At 46.6% G+C, this 16,604-nt stretch overlaps 1 protein-coding gene across 3 annotated transcripts in view; it reads left to right on the top strand.

Annotated features, from left to right (window-relative positions):
* Ccdc149 (coiled-coil domain containing 149) overlaps positions 1 to 16,604 on the top strand; it is a 94,094-nt gene that overhangs the window by 66,251 nt on the left and 11,239 nt on the right. For 2 of the 3 annotated variants that reach the window (XM_029544906.1, XM_029544907.1), the window contains exons 7-11: positions 579 to 651; positions 1,972 to 2,056; positions 4,335 to 4,479; positions 11,421 to 11,497; positions 13,029 to 13,061. In XM_029544906.1, the coding sequence (XP_029400766.1) occupies positions 579 to 651; positions 1,972 to 2,056; positions 4,335 to 4,479; positions 11,421 to 11,497; positions 13,029 to 13,061 (413 nt within the window). The remainder of the gene's footprint in view (positions 1 to 578; positions 652 to 1,971; positions 2,057 to 4,334; positions 4,480 to 11,420; positions 11,498 to 13,028; positions 13,062 to 16,604) is intronic. The other variant, XM_021211093.1, reaches the window with a different exon arrangement.

Here is a 16,604-nt window from a genome sequence, read left to right as displayed (position 1 = left end):
AAATATAAGCACTGGCATGTACTGGTTATAAAATTAAGAAAAGAAGGGGGATACCCACACCTCTAGCCTCCCTCAATCTCCGTTTACCTTCTCTGATTGGGCCACAGGGGTGAAGAGCCAGGGAAAGTTGTTTGTGACTGCTGTCAAGGAGAGGGGAAAGAAGAAGAAAATAAATTGAGAAATTCCCTTGGCTGTGTCTTTGCCCCCAGGCACATTTCAGCGTGTGGATGTGTCTGACTCGTGTTACGGCTGCCGTCTTCCCTTCCTGGTTTGTTCCCCTGTGGAATCATCTTAATGAGAATTATGTGAAAACGATGCTGTCATTGTCCCTTAGGGCATCACCAAGAGGGCTGTTTTAAAATGGGGTGTCTGTGATTTGGGCACGTCTGACCTTGATCACATCTATTTAATAAAAGGTCACGTTTCCCTGCCTCCTTCCCTCCAGGATGAGAAAAAAAGAAGTCGTTACATACAAACGACGGTGGTCCTTCAGGTTTCACTCATATCAGTCAGTGGGCTTCATGTTGCCCCCATGCCCATTCCAGTTATGGGTATGTGCTTGTTTTGGTTTTTTCTAGATATCTCCAGGAGAGACTGAAACAACTCCACGAGGAAGTCAGCCTTCTGAAATCGAACATCACCAAGTATAAGGTAACCTAGTCTGTGATTTGCCACTCAGCGTCTGAGTGTCAGCCTATTATGCCTCGATTTAGTACTTCAAAGACATTTCATCACTCTCCTGTCCTCCCAAACGGAGCCCAATAAGACCCCTAATTGGAGTAGCCAGGAAAATCAGCCACAAACCAATGGACTCCCAACATCATTTTCCCCTGGCATCTGCATCTATGTCTATAGTCTGGACAAGGCACTCTGAGGCCACCAAAACCTGTGTGCTTCCACCTTGGAGCCTCATCCCTATGAACTCAGGGGACCTTCTTCACTTCCTCTACGAAATGTTGCCATTGTCAGATGCTATCTGTCTCATAATTACCCCCAAGAAAATGGTTTCTGTGGGAGAAGAGACAAAGACGGACACCAGAACCCACGCGCTAAGATTGGAGGCACCCTGAAAGGACAGAATGTTAGAATTTGCTGCACTGTTCTTTAGTCTAACCCCAGCTGCGTTGGTTTGATATTATCTATTTCTGCAGATGTTAGTTGTAAGTGTTATAATTGGAAGACTCTCCTGGGTCTCTCTGCTTTGAAAACAGATTGACGTCTCTTCCTGAGGGTAACGTTTCACAGCCAACTGAATGCTAGGAAGAGCTGGCACATTCTCCTGGTTGTTGACACTGGCTTTTGTTCTCGGAGATCACCATGGCTTTCCATTTGGTGGTAGCCACACTTCCATTCACATCACCGTATAGATAAACAGGGGCCAAGAAAGCCTGTGCTTTTTAGTATTTGAATTTACAGCCATATCTATCCTTTCATGTATTATGTATCCTGCTCATGTTTCAAACCCTGGCTTACTACTGCATATTGGTATGAATGCCATTCTAAGAGTGGCCGTGGCAGCATGTCCACTCAATCCTGTGTCCAAGGCAGACATCACTAATTGACCATGATCCCTTTCCAATCCAACCATCATGTCTTTCCAGACACTACCTCTGGTACATAAAAGCAAGTGCAGTGTTCATCTCATGGCTATTCTAAAATGATTTCCATAGTAAGTCTCTCCACATGTTAGACTGGTTTCTTGCCTCAGATTTGATTTAAAGAACGTGAATTAAATACCTCTGGACACAAGGGACTACAGTTACTGCCTTTCTCCTTTGCAGTAACTTAAAAGCCAAACCAACCCTCTATGTGGAGCCTTTTAAAACTCCAAGGACCGAGATTCCTATGTGTTAGGCTACATTTGGTGTCTGCCAGGGTTCCTATGAGTACACAGGCTGTATCCTTAACAAGGAAATTTTCTCTCCCTGCCTTTTCTGACAAAGGCTCTTGTTTTTTCCATTGCTGCTGCAGAATGCTCTCGAGAGACGGAAAACCTCCAAGAGCCAAGGCAAATCCAGCAGTAGTGCTCTGACTGGGGTCTTGTCTGCAAAGCAAGGTAGGCATTAATATCCAGACGGGACCAACTTCTGAGCACAGAGCTGTAGTCTTATGTCCCACCCAAGCCTCTGGGACCAAAAACTGCAGCTCCTAACTGTTGCTTGCCTCAGGATTGCCTGAGTCCTTCCAACCCAGACAAACCCCTACCTAGGCTCCTGATTTGACAGGGCTTGAGGACAGGGGCCTGAGAATTTCTGTGCCTGCAGGGTTGCCAGGCCAGGGTGCTGCAGTGGGAGACCCCACACTTAGAATCACCATCTTCAAGCTTCACCAGTGATCGGATCTGTGTCCTCCTGGGGATGTTTTTCCTTTCCCGTCACCACCCGATAGCCTCTAGAGGCTCAGCCTCCCTGAGTGTGTTTCTCCGGCCCTCTGCAGGCAGAATGGAGAAGCTCCTACTGCTTCACGGTCAGGGCACAGGTCAGGGCACCATGGATCATGGGAACGCGTGCCATTTTCTGAGGAGCTTTTGTTGATTGCAGCTCTGTTCCCCTTTCTGTCGATTCCAATGAGAAATCATGATCTTCTGGGAGCAGTCCAGTGGGGAATAAATAGAAGGAAGCTTGAGTCTGGTATTTTATATTCTGCAGTCAGTTCTCAGCGTAAACCTAGGATGCACAGGCCTGCTCCTCAGGTGTTGACAGTACAGGCCAGCAGCTATCATGGCCCAGTCTTAATCAGAACTGGCTTTAAAAAGCATGGCATCTTCAGTGGACCTAACAATCAAGGTTCTTTATCAAACAGCTTCTTTTTCCCACTGATCTAGAAGAGAAAATCCTAGAATTGTTCTTGAATGGGCAGCTATAACTCTCTGTAAAAGTGTGGAAAACTCCATCTACGTGGTTCAGCAGTAAAGTGTCTGCTGTGTAAACATAAGGCCCTGAGTTCAGGTCTCTAACGCCCATGTAAAAATTTTGTTGTAGTGGAGGTTGAGGCCATCTGGTCTACCTGTCAAGCTCTAGGCTAGTCAGGGCTGCTGAGTGAGACATTGACTCAATAGTAAAAAGTGGAGAGAGAGAGAGAGAGAGAGAGAGTAAGGAAAGGACTGATGCCAACCTGTTTCTTCTACATATACCCACATATTCATGTACACATATGAACATGTATTACATGCATTAACATGGTTAGCCCTGGATACCATACCTAGCTGTCATCTTAGAGTATGGACCCCTGTACTGATTCTTATGTAATAAGTTCCAGTCATACTCAAAGACCATACAGAGATATGCCCTGACCTAAGTCTTCTAGAAAAGCCTATGAGAGAACTTTATTACCATGGACTACTGGATAGGTAATCAAAATGTATGAGCATAGCAACCGATTATGACAAACCTAAACAGATCCGTTAACAAGAACTAGCAAGAAGTAAGTTAGACACATATGAACTTTTAACTGCATGAAATCTCCTCATACATTCTGTATTTCAACTGAGAATGGCATAAATACTTAGCTAAATTAATAGTTACAAATCTAGATGGGCTATTGAAGTGGGCACTCACCTTTATGACTTAGGGGATGTAAACGAGATTGGAATGTTGTTAAGAAGTAGTATTTCCCCCATTTTAGAAGAATATTGAATGAATCTGTATACATACATATAGTCACATAGGAAATGATAGTCGAAAGAGTCACAGTGTTTTGTGTCATAGTCAGAAGGAGTACCATGGTGACTGTCACTTGTGTTTTTCTCTCCACTGATTTACCCCCTTTAAAGTGCTATATTACTTTTACAATAATGAGGGAACCTAAAGATCAAGGATTGTCACCTGCAAGGTAGTGTGACCTTGAACGAGTGTTTTTAACCCATCTGAGGCTTGCATTATTGTTTACAAAATGGAAATAAATAATACTTGCTAGGTTTGGTTTTTTTTTCCAGTTCAAAATCTCAGTGAGTTAACATAAAAATGTCTTCACCCACTGGCAAGTGAAAATACGATTAGTCTCTGAACAGCTTGCAAGTGGCTGGATGTGAGTGTGGCTCAGTGAGAGCGTACTGGCTTAGCATGTGCAAAGCCCTGGGTTCTATCCCAGTTTGACAAAAAGAAGGAAATAAAACCGGGGGGGGGGGGGGGGGGTCAAACCTCTGTAAGGCTTCTCCACTTAACTCTCACACTGGGTTTTCTGTTCTTTTCTTTGTGGTAGTTGAGGAAGGCCCTCAGGAAAACACAACTGTCCCGTCAGAGCTTGGGACTCCCATTATCCGGGAATAACCAACATGGGTTGGCCGTCTCATGTTTCTGGGTCCACGACTGAGCTGTCAACTTTGTCTTCCCTAGTTCAGGATCTGCTCTCTGAAGACCATGGGTGCAGCCTCCCAGCTACTCCTCAGTCCATCGCTGACCTGAAGTCTCTGGCCACTGCCCTGCTGGAGACGATCCATGAGAAAAATATGGTCATTCAACATCAGAGGCAAACCAACAGGTGGGTGGTCTGGGTGGCTTCCAGAAATAAACTACAAGCCTCCTGGGAAGAAGGTAATGTCCCTGACATCTGGAGGTGGGGGGGGGGGTGGAGACAACAAGCATGAAACCAGAATCTTCTATGTTGCTTTGGCATCCTGCTTATCCGTCAGAGTGAATGAAGCAGGAATCCTGATTTCTTAGAGAGCCTGTCCTATAAGCTCCGCTCTAGGCAACACCAGTTTCATGTTGGCTCCCATAGGACAGTGCTAGTGATCTTGCCTCTTTCTTAGATCTTCTTTGCCCCTCAATTCTAAGACTTGACTCTGAGGGTCTCTGATGGCCAGGAAAACAATCATCAAATTTTTATGGGCTATTGTGGGTGTGAGAGAGCCTCCTGGTGTGAACAAAGTATCCTGTTTGCTTTGTAATGAGTGTTGGTTACATTGTATCAAACTGAGTGAGTTAAGGTAGTGTGATGGTTTGTATATGCTTGGACCAGGGAGGGGCACTGTTGAGAGGTGTGGCCTTGTTGGAGTTGGTGTGGCCCTGTAGGTGTGGGCTTTAATACCCTTGTCTTAGCTGCCTGGAAGCAATATCCTGCTAGCAGCCTTCAGATGAAGATGTAGAATTCTCAGCTCCTCCCGCCCCATGCCTGCCTGGACTCTGCCATGTTCCCACCTTGATGATAATAGACTAGACTTCTGAACTTGTAAGCCAGCCCCAATTAAATGATGTCCTTATAAGAGTTGCCTTGGTCATGGTGTTTGTTCACAGCAGTAAAACCCTAACTGATACAGGTAGGTTGAAACAGTGGTCAGAACGGAGTTGAAAATATCCTGAGAATAAAAGCTGAACACGGTAATTAAAGCAGTATGAGTACTACATACATCAGTCCATTTTCTGTTCCTAGAAACGAGTCTGGGTAATTTATGAAGATTTTTTTTTTTAAAAGCAAGAAGTTCACTTCTCACACTCCAGGGGGCTGAATTCAAAAGCATGCCGCTGTGTCAGACGATGCTCTTCAGGCCACATCTGAACATGACCCAGATTCCATGTGGTCAAACATAGCAAGCGTGCTCACTCTGGACCCCAGAGATTCTATGCTGGGGGGCCTCACCTTCCTGGCACTGTCTCACTCTAACACCCCCAATGGTTATTAGCACTGATCTATGAGCTTGAATATGTAGCTTCTAACAGGGCAGGGCCAGCTTTGTGGCATGCAATCTATACCTAGAAGGATTTGACATTTGGACGCATACTGCTACCACCATCTTTTCACAGGGGTGGGGTGGGGTGAATGGGGCTCACATTTTTATCTTGCACAGAACCCTGAAAATTATAGGTGGGCCCTGCTCCCAAGACCCACATTCAGAGTCACAATGACATTACTGAAGATTTGAACAAGTACAGATGTTAAGCTTAGAGGGGAGGGACCTGAGAATTGGGGCTGCCAGAGGCAGGGACACCCATGGAAGGAGGCCACAGGAAGATGATTGAAAGTGTTATAAAAAAACAAAAGAGAAAAGGGAAATGATGGAGTGAAGAGGGGACCGCGCCAGAGATGAAGATGTATGTGGGAGAAAGCGAGAGCATCAAAGGGAGGCCGGCAATCTCCCCGGATGACAGGGTAATTTATTGACAGGAGAAGTTTGCAACAGCCTTGCAAAATGAAACAGCCGTGCCCAACTGCAGCCACTCTCAGGAAGCAGGGTTGGGAATCTGGCTGGGGAGGGGCTGTCCCCGAGGGTCCCCTGAAGCAGGCAGGGAGGATGCTTCTCATTCCTGAGCAACCCCTGTCCAGCATCTCTGGGCTCCTTTGAACCTTACCATATCCACAGCAACTGACCCAGGCCCCAGATGCAAACCACTTTCTCCCTGTATGGAAGCTGGCATTTCCATTCATCATCTTATTTTTATTTGAGCACACCTCTGCATATTTAGCCATGTTCAAACAGTTCTTTGAGCCATGGTTGAAGAACTGTGGGTTTCCAAACATCTCAGCTGTCCCAAACCCCTTCATGGGAGAAGTCACCATTTCTTGTCTTCATGGGTCCTTCAAGTCAAACAAACAAAGGCATAGTGTATGGAAACACACCCAAGTATCTATATGGATACTTTTAAAAAACAAAAAAGCAGCTCTTCATTATCACAGAGAAGGGAGGGGCACCCTTTGTTCCTTTGTTCTTGCTTGCTTTCTGGCCCTGTAACACTAGATCGTGGAGGTACACCAACAAGGGTCAAGTGTGCCCTTTTGGTACTTTGAAAACCTTCTGTTTCATACTTCCTGGGGGTATATGAAGAAGTTAACTGTACAATAAGCAAAGGGGTTGACAACAGAATGGGAATTTGGTCAGCTCACTGGTGGCCCTCATAGTTTAGCCTTAGAACCAAGGGAGGAGAAAGAACCTTTATTAGGACGAGGTAGTGCCTCAGGACTTCAGACCTTCCCTTCTGGAAGCTCATGCTCTGCCTACTAGCTCTCTACTGTTTGATAATGGCCTCCTCCTGTGGGGAAACCACCTTGATGACTGCTAAGTACCATGGGATTTATGTTTGGGTGTTGCTCAGTGTCCATTCGTTTGCTGTGCCTCTTGCTGACACATCAGCCATTACCCGGTGTTCACTAAAGGGAGACGGCTCCCTTGTCTAACCAACTAATGCCACAAGCAGAAGATATGGTTGCTCAGTGCTGCACGTCCTTGCCAGTAGTGAGGTGGTGGCTAATTCAATGACAGACCTTTCCTACTTCCCTAGCTGATGGCAAATGTGCCGGGGAGTCTTCTAAGTTGCCTGTAACAGTGAGTTTCACAGCAGAGTTTCCAAGGGCTCCGGATACTTCATGACAGGTGGGGCATACCCTGCAGACCTTTGTTTGTCCCCTCCCTCAGAAATCTCACCAGACTGGCCATCTTTTGCTGACTTCTAACCTTATGCCAAGTAATGTCATTAGAAGCCTTGATGCAAAGTCAGTAAGGAGGCTGGACATCTGGAGGATTTTCTTCGACTCAGGGGCACACGAAGGGAGTACATATACTGAAATCTCTACTATTCTAAAACAACCTGTAATTTCCTTACATACAAGCCAACAACAAACAGACATGCAAACAAACCAAACCAACCCACCATCCTACCCAACCAAAAGGGCCTCCTCCCCGTGCCTAGGTGTGCCTGAAGCTGCTGCCCTCCAGACTGGCTGTCTTCCCTACAGACCCATCTCCCTTCCTACATGCTAATGTGTCTCAGCTTCTCACTTGGGAACTGGGGTTCCCTTCATCCTCTGACACCCCCACCTGGGGTAGGTCACACCTCCCATGCACTTCCGTCTGTGACCACTTCCTGGAAGATGTGGACCCTTCCCATCAGCACTTCTCTCTCTGTGGCTTCCAGGCTCTATCTTGTCCCTGTTCCTTTCCTTATCCCAGCCCTTCCTTGCCTCACTCTGTTGGCAAGTGGATCTCCTTTAGCCCATGCTTAGACGCTCATCTCTTCCTTGAGTGGCCATGTGTCCACATGTCTCTCATGCAGCCTCAGCTCCTCCCATTTCCTCCTTGTGGTCCTGTTTCTTTGGCTTGCCTGCATCCTCACTGGACTGCTGGGTACATCTTCGTCTTCCTGCACGATTGCCCAGTAAGTGGTTCTTCTGCCTCTACTCCCAGTTCTTGTCCATCCTCAAGTTCATATGAAGACCACTTCCTAAACTTCTAAACTCTCACCTCAATAACACCTCAATAGCTCCCCAGAACCTGTGATTAAAAGTCAGTGTTCTCAGCTTAGCCACAAGCTCCGTCTTCATCAGAGGGCCCACCAGCCTCTCTCGTTCTGCATTTCTCGTTGCTTGTCAATTTTGCTCTCAGCTTTTGTTAGACTTCGGTGTTTTTAGGCTTAGTTTTTGCCTGATTGCCAGCTGTGTGAGCCCCAGTGAGGGATTGCCCTCTGTGAGCTTCCAGTTCCTCATCTACAAACCCAGGACTGCCTAGTCAGGTGCTGAAAAGAAAAACACACACAAACAAGCAAAACAAAATGTCAGGCACTGTATGTGTTGTTCAGGCTTGGGACAAACACTGGATACATATCAGCTGTCCTTGGCTTTCCTGTCACATGGTGCTTATGTGTCCACCAGTAGACTATTGTTCTCTAGGAATAGGGAAAGGGGCTTGTCCTTCCTTTTTTGTTTTTTTCGAGACAGTGCCACTAAAGGGGCCACTGTGTAGCCCTGGCTGTCCTGGAACTCACTTTGTAGACCAGGCTGCCTTCGAACTCAGAAATCCGCCTGCCTCTGCCTCCCAAGTGCTGGGATTAAAGGCGTGCGCCACCCCTGCCCAGCAGGGCTCGTCCTTTCAATTTCCCCTCCAATCTGTAGCACAGAGGTGGATCTCAGGAACTGGGTGGGAATTGCTCAAACTTCCTGAGCTAGATTTGTTCTTCTCTTTCTCTCTCCATCCTGAGAGCTGCCAGCCACTGTGACTCTCACAGCCTCTTACACCAGCTCCCATAACCCCTGCCCAAGTCTCTGTGTGAGGCAGGCGGGAGATCCCTTCCAGTCATGCAAAGCAACTTGGGTTGAATTTTGCACATCACCTATAGCTATATCTGTGTTTCTATGAGTACAGTTTTAAGGATCCTGTACGTGTTATGCTCCTGAAAAAAAATCTAAGAAGGGTTGTCTTTTTTTTTTTTTTTTTTTTTTTTTGGTTTTTCAAGACAGGGTTTCTCTGTGTAGCCCTGGCTGTCCTAGAACTCACTCTGTAGACCAGGCTGGCCTCAAACTCAGAAATCCGCTTGCCTCTGCCTCCCGAGTGCTGGGATTAAAGGTGTGCGCCACCACACGCCTGGCTGTTAAGAAGGGTTGTCATAAGTGCCACTAAGGGGGTATATGTTACGATTCTGGGAAAAGCATCTTGGGTTGTATTTTTGACATCACCTATGGCTATATTCATCATTCAATGAGCACAGTTTTAAAGGAGTACTTATTGTTCATATGAGAAAGAATGTAAAGAGGGTTATTTTAAAGTGCCATGGGGGGGGGGAATGTGTTAAAAACATAAAGTTCAGAGGCTAAGACAGGCTGGGGATCAGATCCAGATTCATCCCTGGGCCCTGTATGTAGTTTCAACCAAGCTAACTAACTTCTGTGTTAGGTGGACTCTGGGAAAAATCAGTTGTCATTTGTGTCCACCGCAGTCCAGTCACTATTATTGATGGTTCTGTCACTGCTATTGCCACACCTGCAACTTCCGGATCCCTTTATTACCTCCAGCCCTGCATCAGGTGCTGGTATCAGAGCAATAAACAGAGCTACCACAGATGAACTCAGACAGGGTCCCTGCAAGTGGAATGTGGGGGTGGTCCTAAGAGGCAACTGCAGACATGTGATCTGACCTCATTCAGAGGCAAGTATGAGCTTGAGCCCTGTGGTGACTGCGTGTCAGACCCTTCAGCTGTGAGGAAGGGAGCTGGCATCAGAAGGTTTGGGCAAAATACCGAAAGGCTGATTAACAGTGATGTCTATGGAAGGGTCATGGGTACGAAAGCAAAACAGACCCAACAGATGGAGCGAGATCTGAAGTCGTTGGTGAGCACCCTGCAGACTGTGAGACCTGAGGAAATGAGGGAAAGATGAGCTCTAGTAACTAGATGAACCAAAGCATGGGGAGCAACGGCAGAGTTTTCCTGTGAACTCCAAGGGATGATTAAGATACTGCAGGTCGATTCAGGTAAAATCAGGATGAACTGAACTGTATATATGTGTGTCTATATATGCATATTCATAGCCCTGAATGTATGTGGGTGTGCACAGCTATCTCTGGAATAGAAAGAGACGTAGGAGAATAATTCTGCTGCTCTAATTTATCCCACTGAAAGGAATGGAGAATTTGCTATTAAAGAGATTTTCATGTCTCTTTCAGCACAGCAGAGCCAAGAAAATCTCCCAAATAAAAATAAAGGCTGGTTTCCATTTCCAGACCACTGGAAAGCAAGGTTTTAGATGGCTGTCCATCACTTCTTGGCTATGTTTAATGTCTGGAGCAAAGGAACAGATGTTTACCTACGCATGTGCACAAGGCCTGCCTTCCAAGCATGCCATCTGATCTTTTCCAGTGTGCGTTCCAGAACTTAGATATTGCAGCAAGTCAGAATGGTGTATGGAGGTCAGAGGAAAACTTGCCAGAGCCAGTTCTCTCCTTCCATCACATGGGTGCTGAGAATCGAACTCGGATCACTGAGCTTGCCATCAAATGCCTTTACCTGCAGAACTGTGACACAGTCCCACTGGGAGAAACTGGAAAGCATGTATAATGATGTACGAAATTCCCAAATAATTAACGAAAGCATTATGTAGGAGAGAAAAAGAACTCTTGTGAGATTCTTATTCTTCTTATTCTTTACCTTTTCCACAGATGATTACAGATTATGAAGAAAGAAAAAGCATATGTTTAAGTACACACATTTATCAGTACACCTACACTGTGCCAGGCATTGTTCTTGATATCCAGGGCATGCACATCAGTAAGACCTAGTGTGGTGCTGTGAAAGCTGATATTATTTCATTGCCACAGAAGAAACATTTCCAAGTGTATCCATCTATATCTTACCTATTGGTTCCAAAAATCAAACATGCTCTCAAAGATGGTCTGATGCTCCTAAGGGTGTTCAGAATCAGTTGACATCTTTAGCAGTGAGCACTTCTCGAATGGAAATTCCTTATGATGTTTTGGGCAGTGGTGGAATAATCGTTTAACCCCTAGGAAACTGCCTTGCAGAACAGGTTCCAACTGAGTAATGTGTGCGTGCTTTGTGGCACTTTGTATTTCCACATGGACTTCCTATAGAGTGTGTGTCGTGTGCACATGTGTACCTGCATGCTCTCTTTTTAGATCCTAAGTCTATTGACTTTCCTATTACCCACCACCTCGGTGCAAGCACTGACAAATGACGTCATCTCCTCTTATTATTTTCTAGGATCCTAGGGAATCGAGTGGCAGAGCTGGAAAAGAAACTACGGACTCTGGAAGTTTCTGGCTTGTGGAGTCTTCCAGGTAAGCAGGAACTTCTCAACAGCGGCTTTCGTCTACTTTAGGATGTTCTTCGCCTTTTAAAAGAACTTTCTCGTATAACTTGTCAAGAAAATTCTGCCTGCTTGAGGCCCTTTGAATTGGAGGCTGTCAAGAAACAGTTCGCAAGTGTTTCCAAGTGAGAAACCCACCCCATGGCAAGACCAAGGATGGGATAAAGTCAGAAATATACAATGTATTTTCAAATTCTCATCAGCGGGGCACTGACATTTAGGTAGCCTAACTTCTCAAACTGTTAGTGTGTGTGTGTGTGTGTGTGTGTGTGTGTGTGTGTGTGTGTGTGTGTGTCTGTGTGTCTGTGTGTGTCTGTGTGTCTGTGTGTGTTAACCTTTGGAATGCCCGTTAGTTGTTTCATTTCTTATCAGTAGTCATCATATAAAGATTTGTTCCATGTAACCTTCCCTCCTAAAACGAATGGGAGAATATACAAAGATTTGTTCAATTTAATCACCGGTCCTAAAAACGAATATAAGATCTTACAAAGATTTGTGCAATTTAATCATCAGTCCTAAAGTGGAATGTAAAACCGCACAAAGATTTGTTCAGTTTAATCACCAGTACTAAAACTGAAGCGCCAGCCGTTTCTCCAATCCAGATGTACTTCACAGCCACCTTCCCCTGCCTAACCCCTCCCAACAGTTTTATGTAGCTTGAAAACAAAAATTTCTTGAGGAGAATTTTCTCCCCACATTTGTCCAATGTGTGAGGAGCCGTAGTGTTTCTCTCTAATGAGCTATACTTATCCCGTTTATCCCAGTAAAATAGCCCTCTCAGGAGACCCCGTCAGTTCTTCACTTTCCTCTTTATGCTGTTTGGAAACTTATATTTATCATTTTCTGCCGCCTCCTGGTTCCCTGGAAGGAACATTGTCCGGGTATTTTTAGTGTCTTACCCTTTCAGCGCAAAGCGGTCTCCTCTTCGCGAGGCTCCCGTGGGCTGCGTTCCTGTACGGATGAGAAATGAAAATTGCCACAGGAGAGGAGGTGGACAACATGACGTTTTCCTCAGTGGAAATCTGAATAGCTGCCTTAGGTTGCCTGCAAGTGTGTTTCATAAATTGGAATTTTTCGCAGCGATTTCTTGAACTGGATGTCAAAAGACCTCACAGAACTAATTAGTGGCGAGTGCCGTCCTGGGGGTTTGAATGGTCCACTTTGCACCAGGCGCTTTTGATGATGTTCAAACCACATCTTCTGTGAAGGCCTTTCTTTTACTGCATTGAATTTCAACACAGACAGACAAATTTGTCATTTATTTGTGCAGTCAAATTGCTGTTTTTGTGCATGTACCGAAGCTTTGATTTTTTTTCTCCCCTCTCAAAATGACTTGGTGAATTTTCTCACTGTTTCGTTTGTGTGATTTATGTAAAAAGATGGATGTTGAATGCGTGAATCAATGCTGGGAATTTCCTGTGTCTGGTGTTTGTTTGTTCAGGTGGGACTTCAATGGCTGTTCTACAATAATGACTCTTTTTCCCTTCTTTTTGCTGCCGAAGGCCTGAGCTACAATGTTTCAGTCGGATTCGGGAGTATGTTCATTTTGAAATATTCAGGGTTTCTTGTAGCTAATATTGGGGTGCATGCTGTCCTCTGTGTGTATAAATGATAGAAATTTGTTATTCACCTTTCGGTGAATATTCTAGGTAGAATAACTTATTGAAACAGGGGATTCAATTAGTACTCATTAGTGAGTACAGTTAGCTTGAAGGACCAGCCTCAGTGGGTTTTGGGCTGTAGGCATAGGGGTTCCAGTCTCTGGCTACCACACAGATACAAAGGGAGCACAGGAGAGGGAGAATGAGGGAGAGGTACTTTCCCCCTTGGATACAGCCTCACTTTGGAGTACACATGAAGGATGTGTGGAGGTAGCCTTGTGTTAGGGAGTCTGCAGTCCTGGAGAGTAAGGACAGGGAGTGGGGTATTGCTTCCTGTGTGAATCACATTGGCTGCCTGACTCCTGCTTTTGTGTGTCTCCAGACTGGAGGGCAGAGCGAAAAGCAACGTGTTCTCTCCTCCCCACACCTCCTCTGCCTCCCCCGTCTCTTCTTTCTCATCAATTCCCCAAGCATTGGCTGAATCACAGTTGAAGTTTCTGAGTCCCCGGAGTTTGGGAGAACTGTCTTTTTTACGAGCATCTCAAAGGAAACAGTGTCCTCTCCAGAAAGCCAGTCCATCCACGGGCTGGTCCATCCATGGGCTGGCATCCAGACTAAACTTCCGCTCTGTGAATACAGTGCCATGCCAGGCAACCTGGCCCCTGTTCCCCTCAAATCTCTAGTCTATCTAAGGAAGCAAGATGAATCTCCATCAAGCAGTGATGGAAAAAACAGGAAGGATTCCAGGCTTAGTGTTGGCTGAGTGCCCAAGATGGAGGTACTAGTGAGATGATGTGGAGAGCCATCTGATGCCCCTCTGTGAAGAGCAGTTAAGAACAGGAAGATTCGGGATGACAAATACTTGGTGTGCATTAGGTATACCCATTCTCACACCCATGACCCATATTGTCTTACTTAGGGTTTTACTGCTGTGAATGGACACTGTGACCGAGACAACTCTTACAAGGACAATATTTAATTGGGACTAGCTTATAGGTTCAGAGGTTCGGTCCATTATCATCATGGTGGGAGCATGACAGCATGCAGGCAAGCATGGCACAGGAAAGAGCTGAGAGCCCAACATCTTGTTCTGAAGGCAAGCAGGAGAAGACTGGCTTTCAGGCAGGGTCTTAAAGCCCACGCCCACAGTGGCACACTTCTTCTAACAAGGCCACACCTCCAAATAGTGCCACTTCCTGGGCCAAGCATATGCCAACGGCCACAATAATCTATCACAGCATTGTCTCCTGCTGATGTGGCATCAGTCTTCCATATTGGCCAGCTTCTAGTCGGAGATGACGTGGAAGAACACTTTCATTTTTCCTAATCTGATCTGATGTGCTCGTTTTAGCACAGGAAATAGGGAAGGAGCTCTGAGCCAAGATACACAGACAAATGATGTAAGTGGATGCTGATTGCCAGACCAGAGAGGAGGGGTCCAGAAGGCGTAAAACCTCTTCCACACCTGTCGTGGGCTCTCTAAGAGTCTGCAGGGCAGAAGGCTGCTTGTGTCTCTGCTTTCTCCCTCTTGACTTCTGACCAACACCATCAAGTTTTGTTTTGTTTTGTTTTGTTTTGTTTTGTTTTGTTTTGTTTTGTTTTGTTTTGCCTTATGAGACAGCCGCATGGATCCCAGTCCAGCTTCGAACTTGCCACGGTAGCTGTGGATGAGCTTGAACTTCTGACCCTCATCCACCGACCTCAGAAGTGTTAGCCTCAGGCATCCACTATCATTCCCTGTTCATCAGTGCTGGGGGTTGAACCCAGGGACACAGGCTCGCTAGACACGCATGCTACCAATACTTTATACTCCCCAGCCCCTTCGAAGAGTTCTTGATGGTGCTTGCTAGACTTGGGGGTCACTTGGTGATCTCGCTGTCGAGTAAACGTTTTTTTTTTTTTTGACAAATGGTGCAGGCTGGAGCAAGAAGTCGTCTAGAGAGCTGACACTATTCCAAGCCGGTTTGCCTTCCTAGTGACAAAGCTAGGGGTCGTCTATAAGGAAGACAGAAGTTAGGAGTTGAGGGCCGTGCTCCCTAGCCAGGGTTGGTCCCTTTGCTCCCACCTCCCGGGGTCTTTCCCGCAGATATTCTCAAATCTAGATCGGTAGCTCTGAGGAGTGTTGTCCTGGGTGTGTTCACATCCAACAGGGCCGGGACCTGGGAGACAGCCCTTGGGTAAACATTGCTGCGTAAGCATGAAGACTTGAGTGTGCATCTCCAGAATCCATACAAAGCTAGCATGTTAGCATAATTCTGTAATCACAGTGCATCTATGGCTAAAGCCACCCAGTCTCAAAACAAGGTGGGAGGCAAGGACCATCATCTAAGATTGTCTTCTAACTCCCATGTAAGGCTAGGACACGTTCCCTCTCCCTCCCCCTCCCCCTCCCCCTCCCTCTCCCCCTTCCTCTCCCCTTCCCCTCCCTCTTCCCCTTCCCTTCCCTCTCCCCTTCCCCTTACCCTCTCCCCCTCTCCCTCTCCCTCCTTCCCTCCCTCCCTTCTCCTGTCTCCTTGACACATTCTCCCCACCCCTCCCCCATACACACACTGGGTAGAGGGCACAGAAACAATCCACAGAAAGACCAAAAAGCCAGCGAACAATCTGGCTAGAGCCGATAGTCTGGCTTTTTGAGATTTTCATTTTCATTCTCCCTTCCTCTCCAGGCATCAGGCTGAGGAGAAAACTGTGGGGGTTGAGAGTACTTGGTTCATTTTTAGAGGCAGGGACGAGAGCTCTGGTGCCATATGGAGTCAGCAGAGCTCGAAGCCACTCAAACCCCAGCTCAGTGAGAAGCCCGGGCACCCCCTCCTTTAAGTGGAAGAAGCAGACAAGAGCTAACACTGCCAGGTTATCCAATGAGAGTGCAGTTCGGTGGCCACAGCTGCCTCCAGACCTTCAGAGAGTGGAACCGAGAGCCTCCTAAGAAAGGCTTTGGGTTTTTCAAACACGGCAAGAGTGACCAGATCCAGGCATGGTGCTGATATGGGGGTACCATCTCCAGGCACAAGTCTGGGGAGGCTTGTCTTCTCACCCCACTGTGGCTGCCGTAGACAAAGGCTGGTTTGTTTGCCTTCCCTACATGCCCTCTGCTCAAGTTTTCGCTGAGGAGCCACTCACAAACTGGCTTCCTAGGATGGAAGATGTCCTGGGATTTGTGGGGTCAAGCAGACATTCTATCCTAAAGACTTCCCATGAGAGGACCTCCCCAGGCTACCTTGACCCCTGCCAGTTCCCACTCCTGTCTCTGCTTCTGATTCTTTGGCCACCAGGGCAGAAGAGGGTTGAACACTGTTTTGGTACACAGAGGATGGAGCCTCCCCAAGAGGCTGGCAAGCTGTCATAGTCAGATGGCCATGAAGTACCGTCCTGACCTTGATGTATGGACATACTGTGTGTTGCTGTGATGGAGAATCTGCCGTGAGGCACCTGTTGCCTTTTATGGACCCTGCAGCCAGTCACCAAGAACCCATGAAG

The sequence above is a fragment of the Mus pahari genome, chromosome 13 (genome assembly GCF_900095145.1).
Source record: "Mus pahari chromosome 13, PAHARI_EIJ_v1.1, whole genome shotgun sequence".
Classification (NCBI taxonomy): domain Eukaryota; kingdom Metazoa; phylum Chordata; class Mammalia; order Rodentia; family Muridae; genus Mus; species Mus pahari.
The sequence above is the reverse complement of the archived record's forward strand: the minus strand, read 5'-3'. Positions and strand labels throughout refer to the sequence as shown.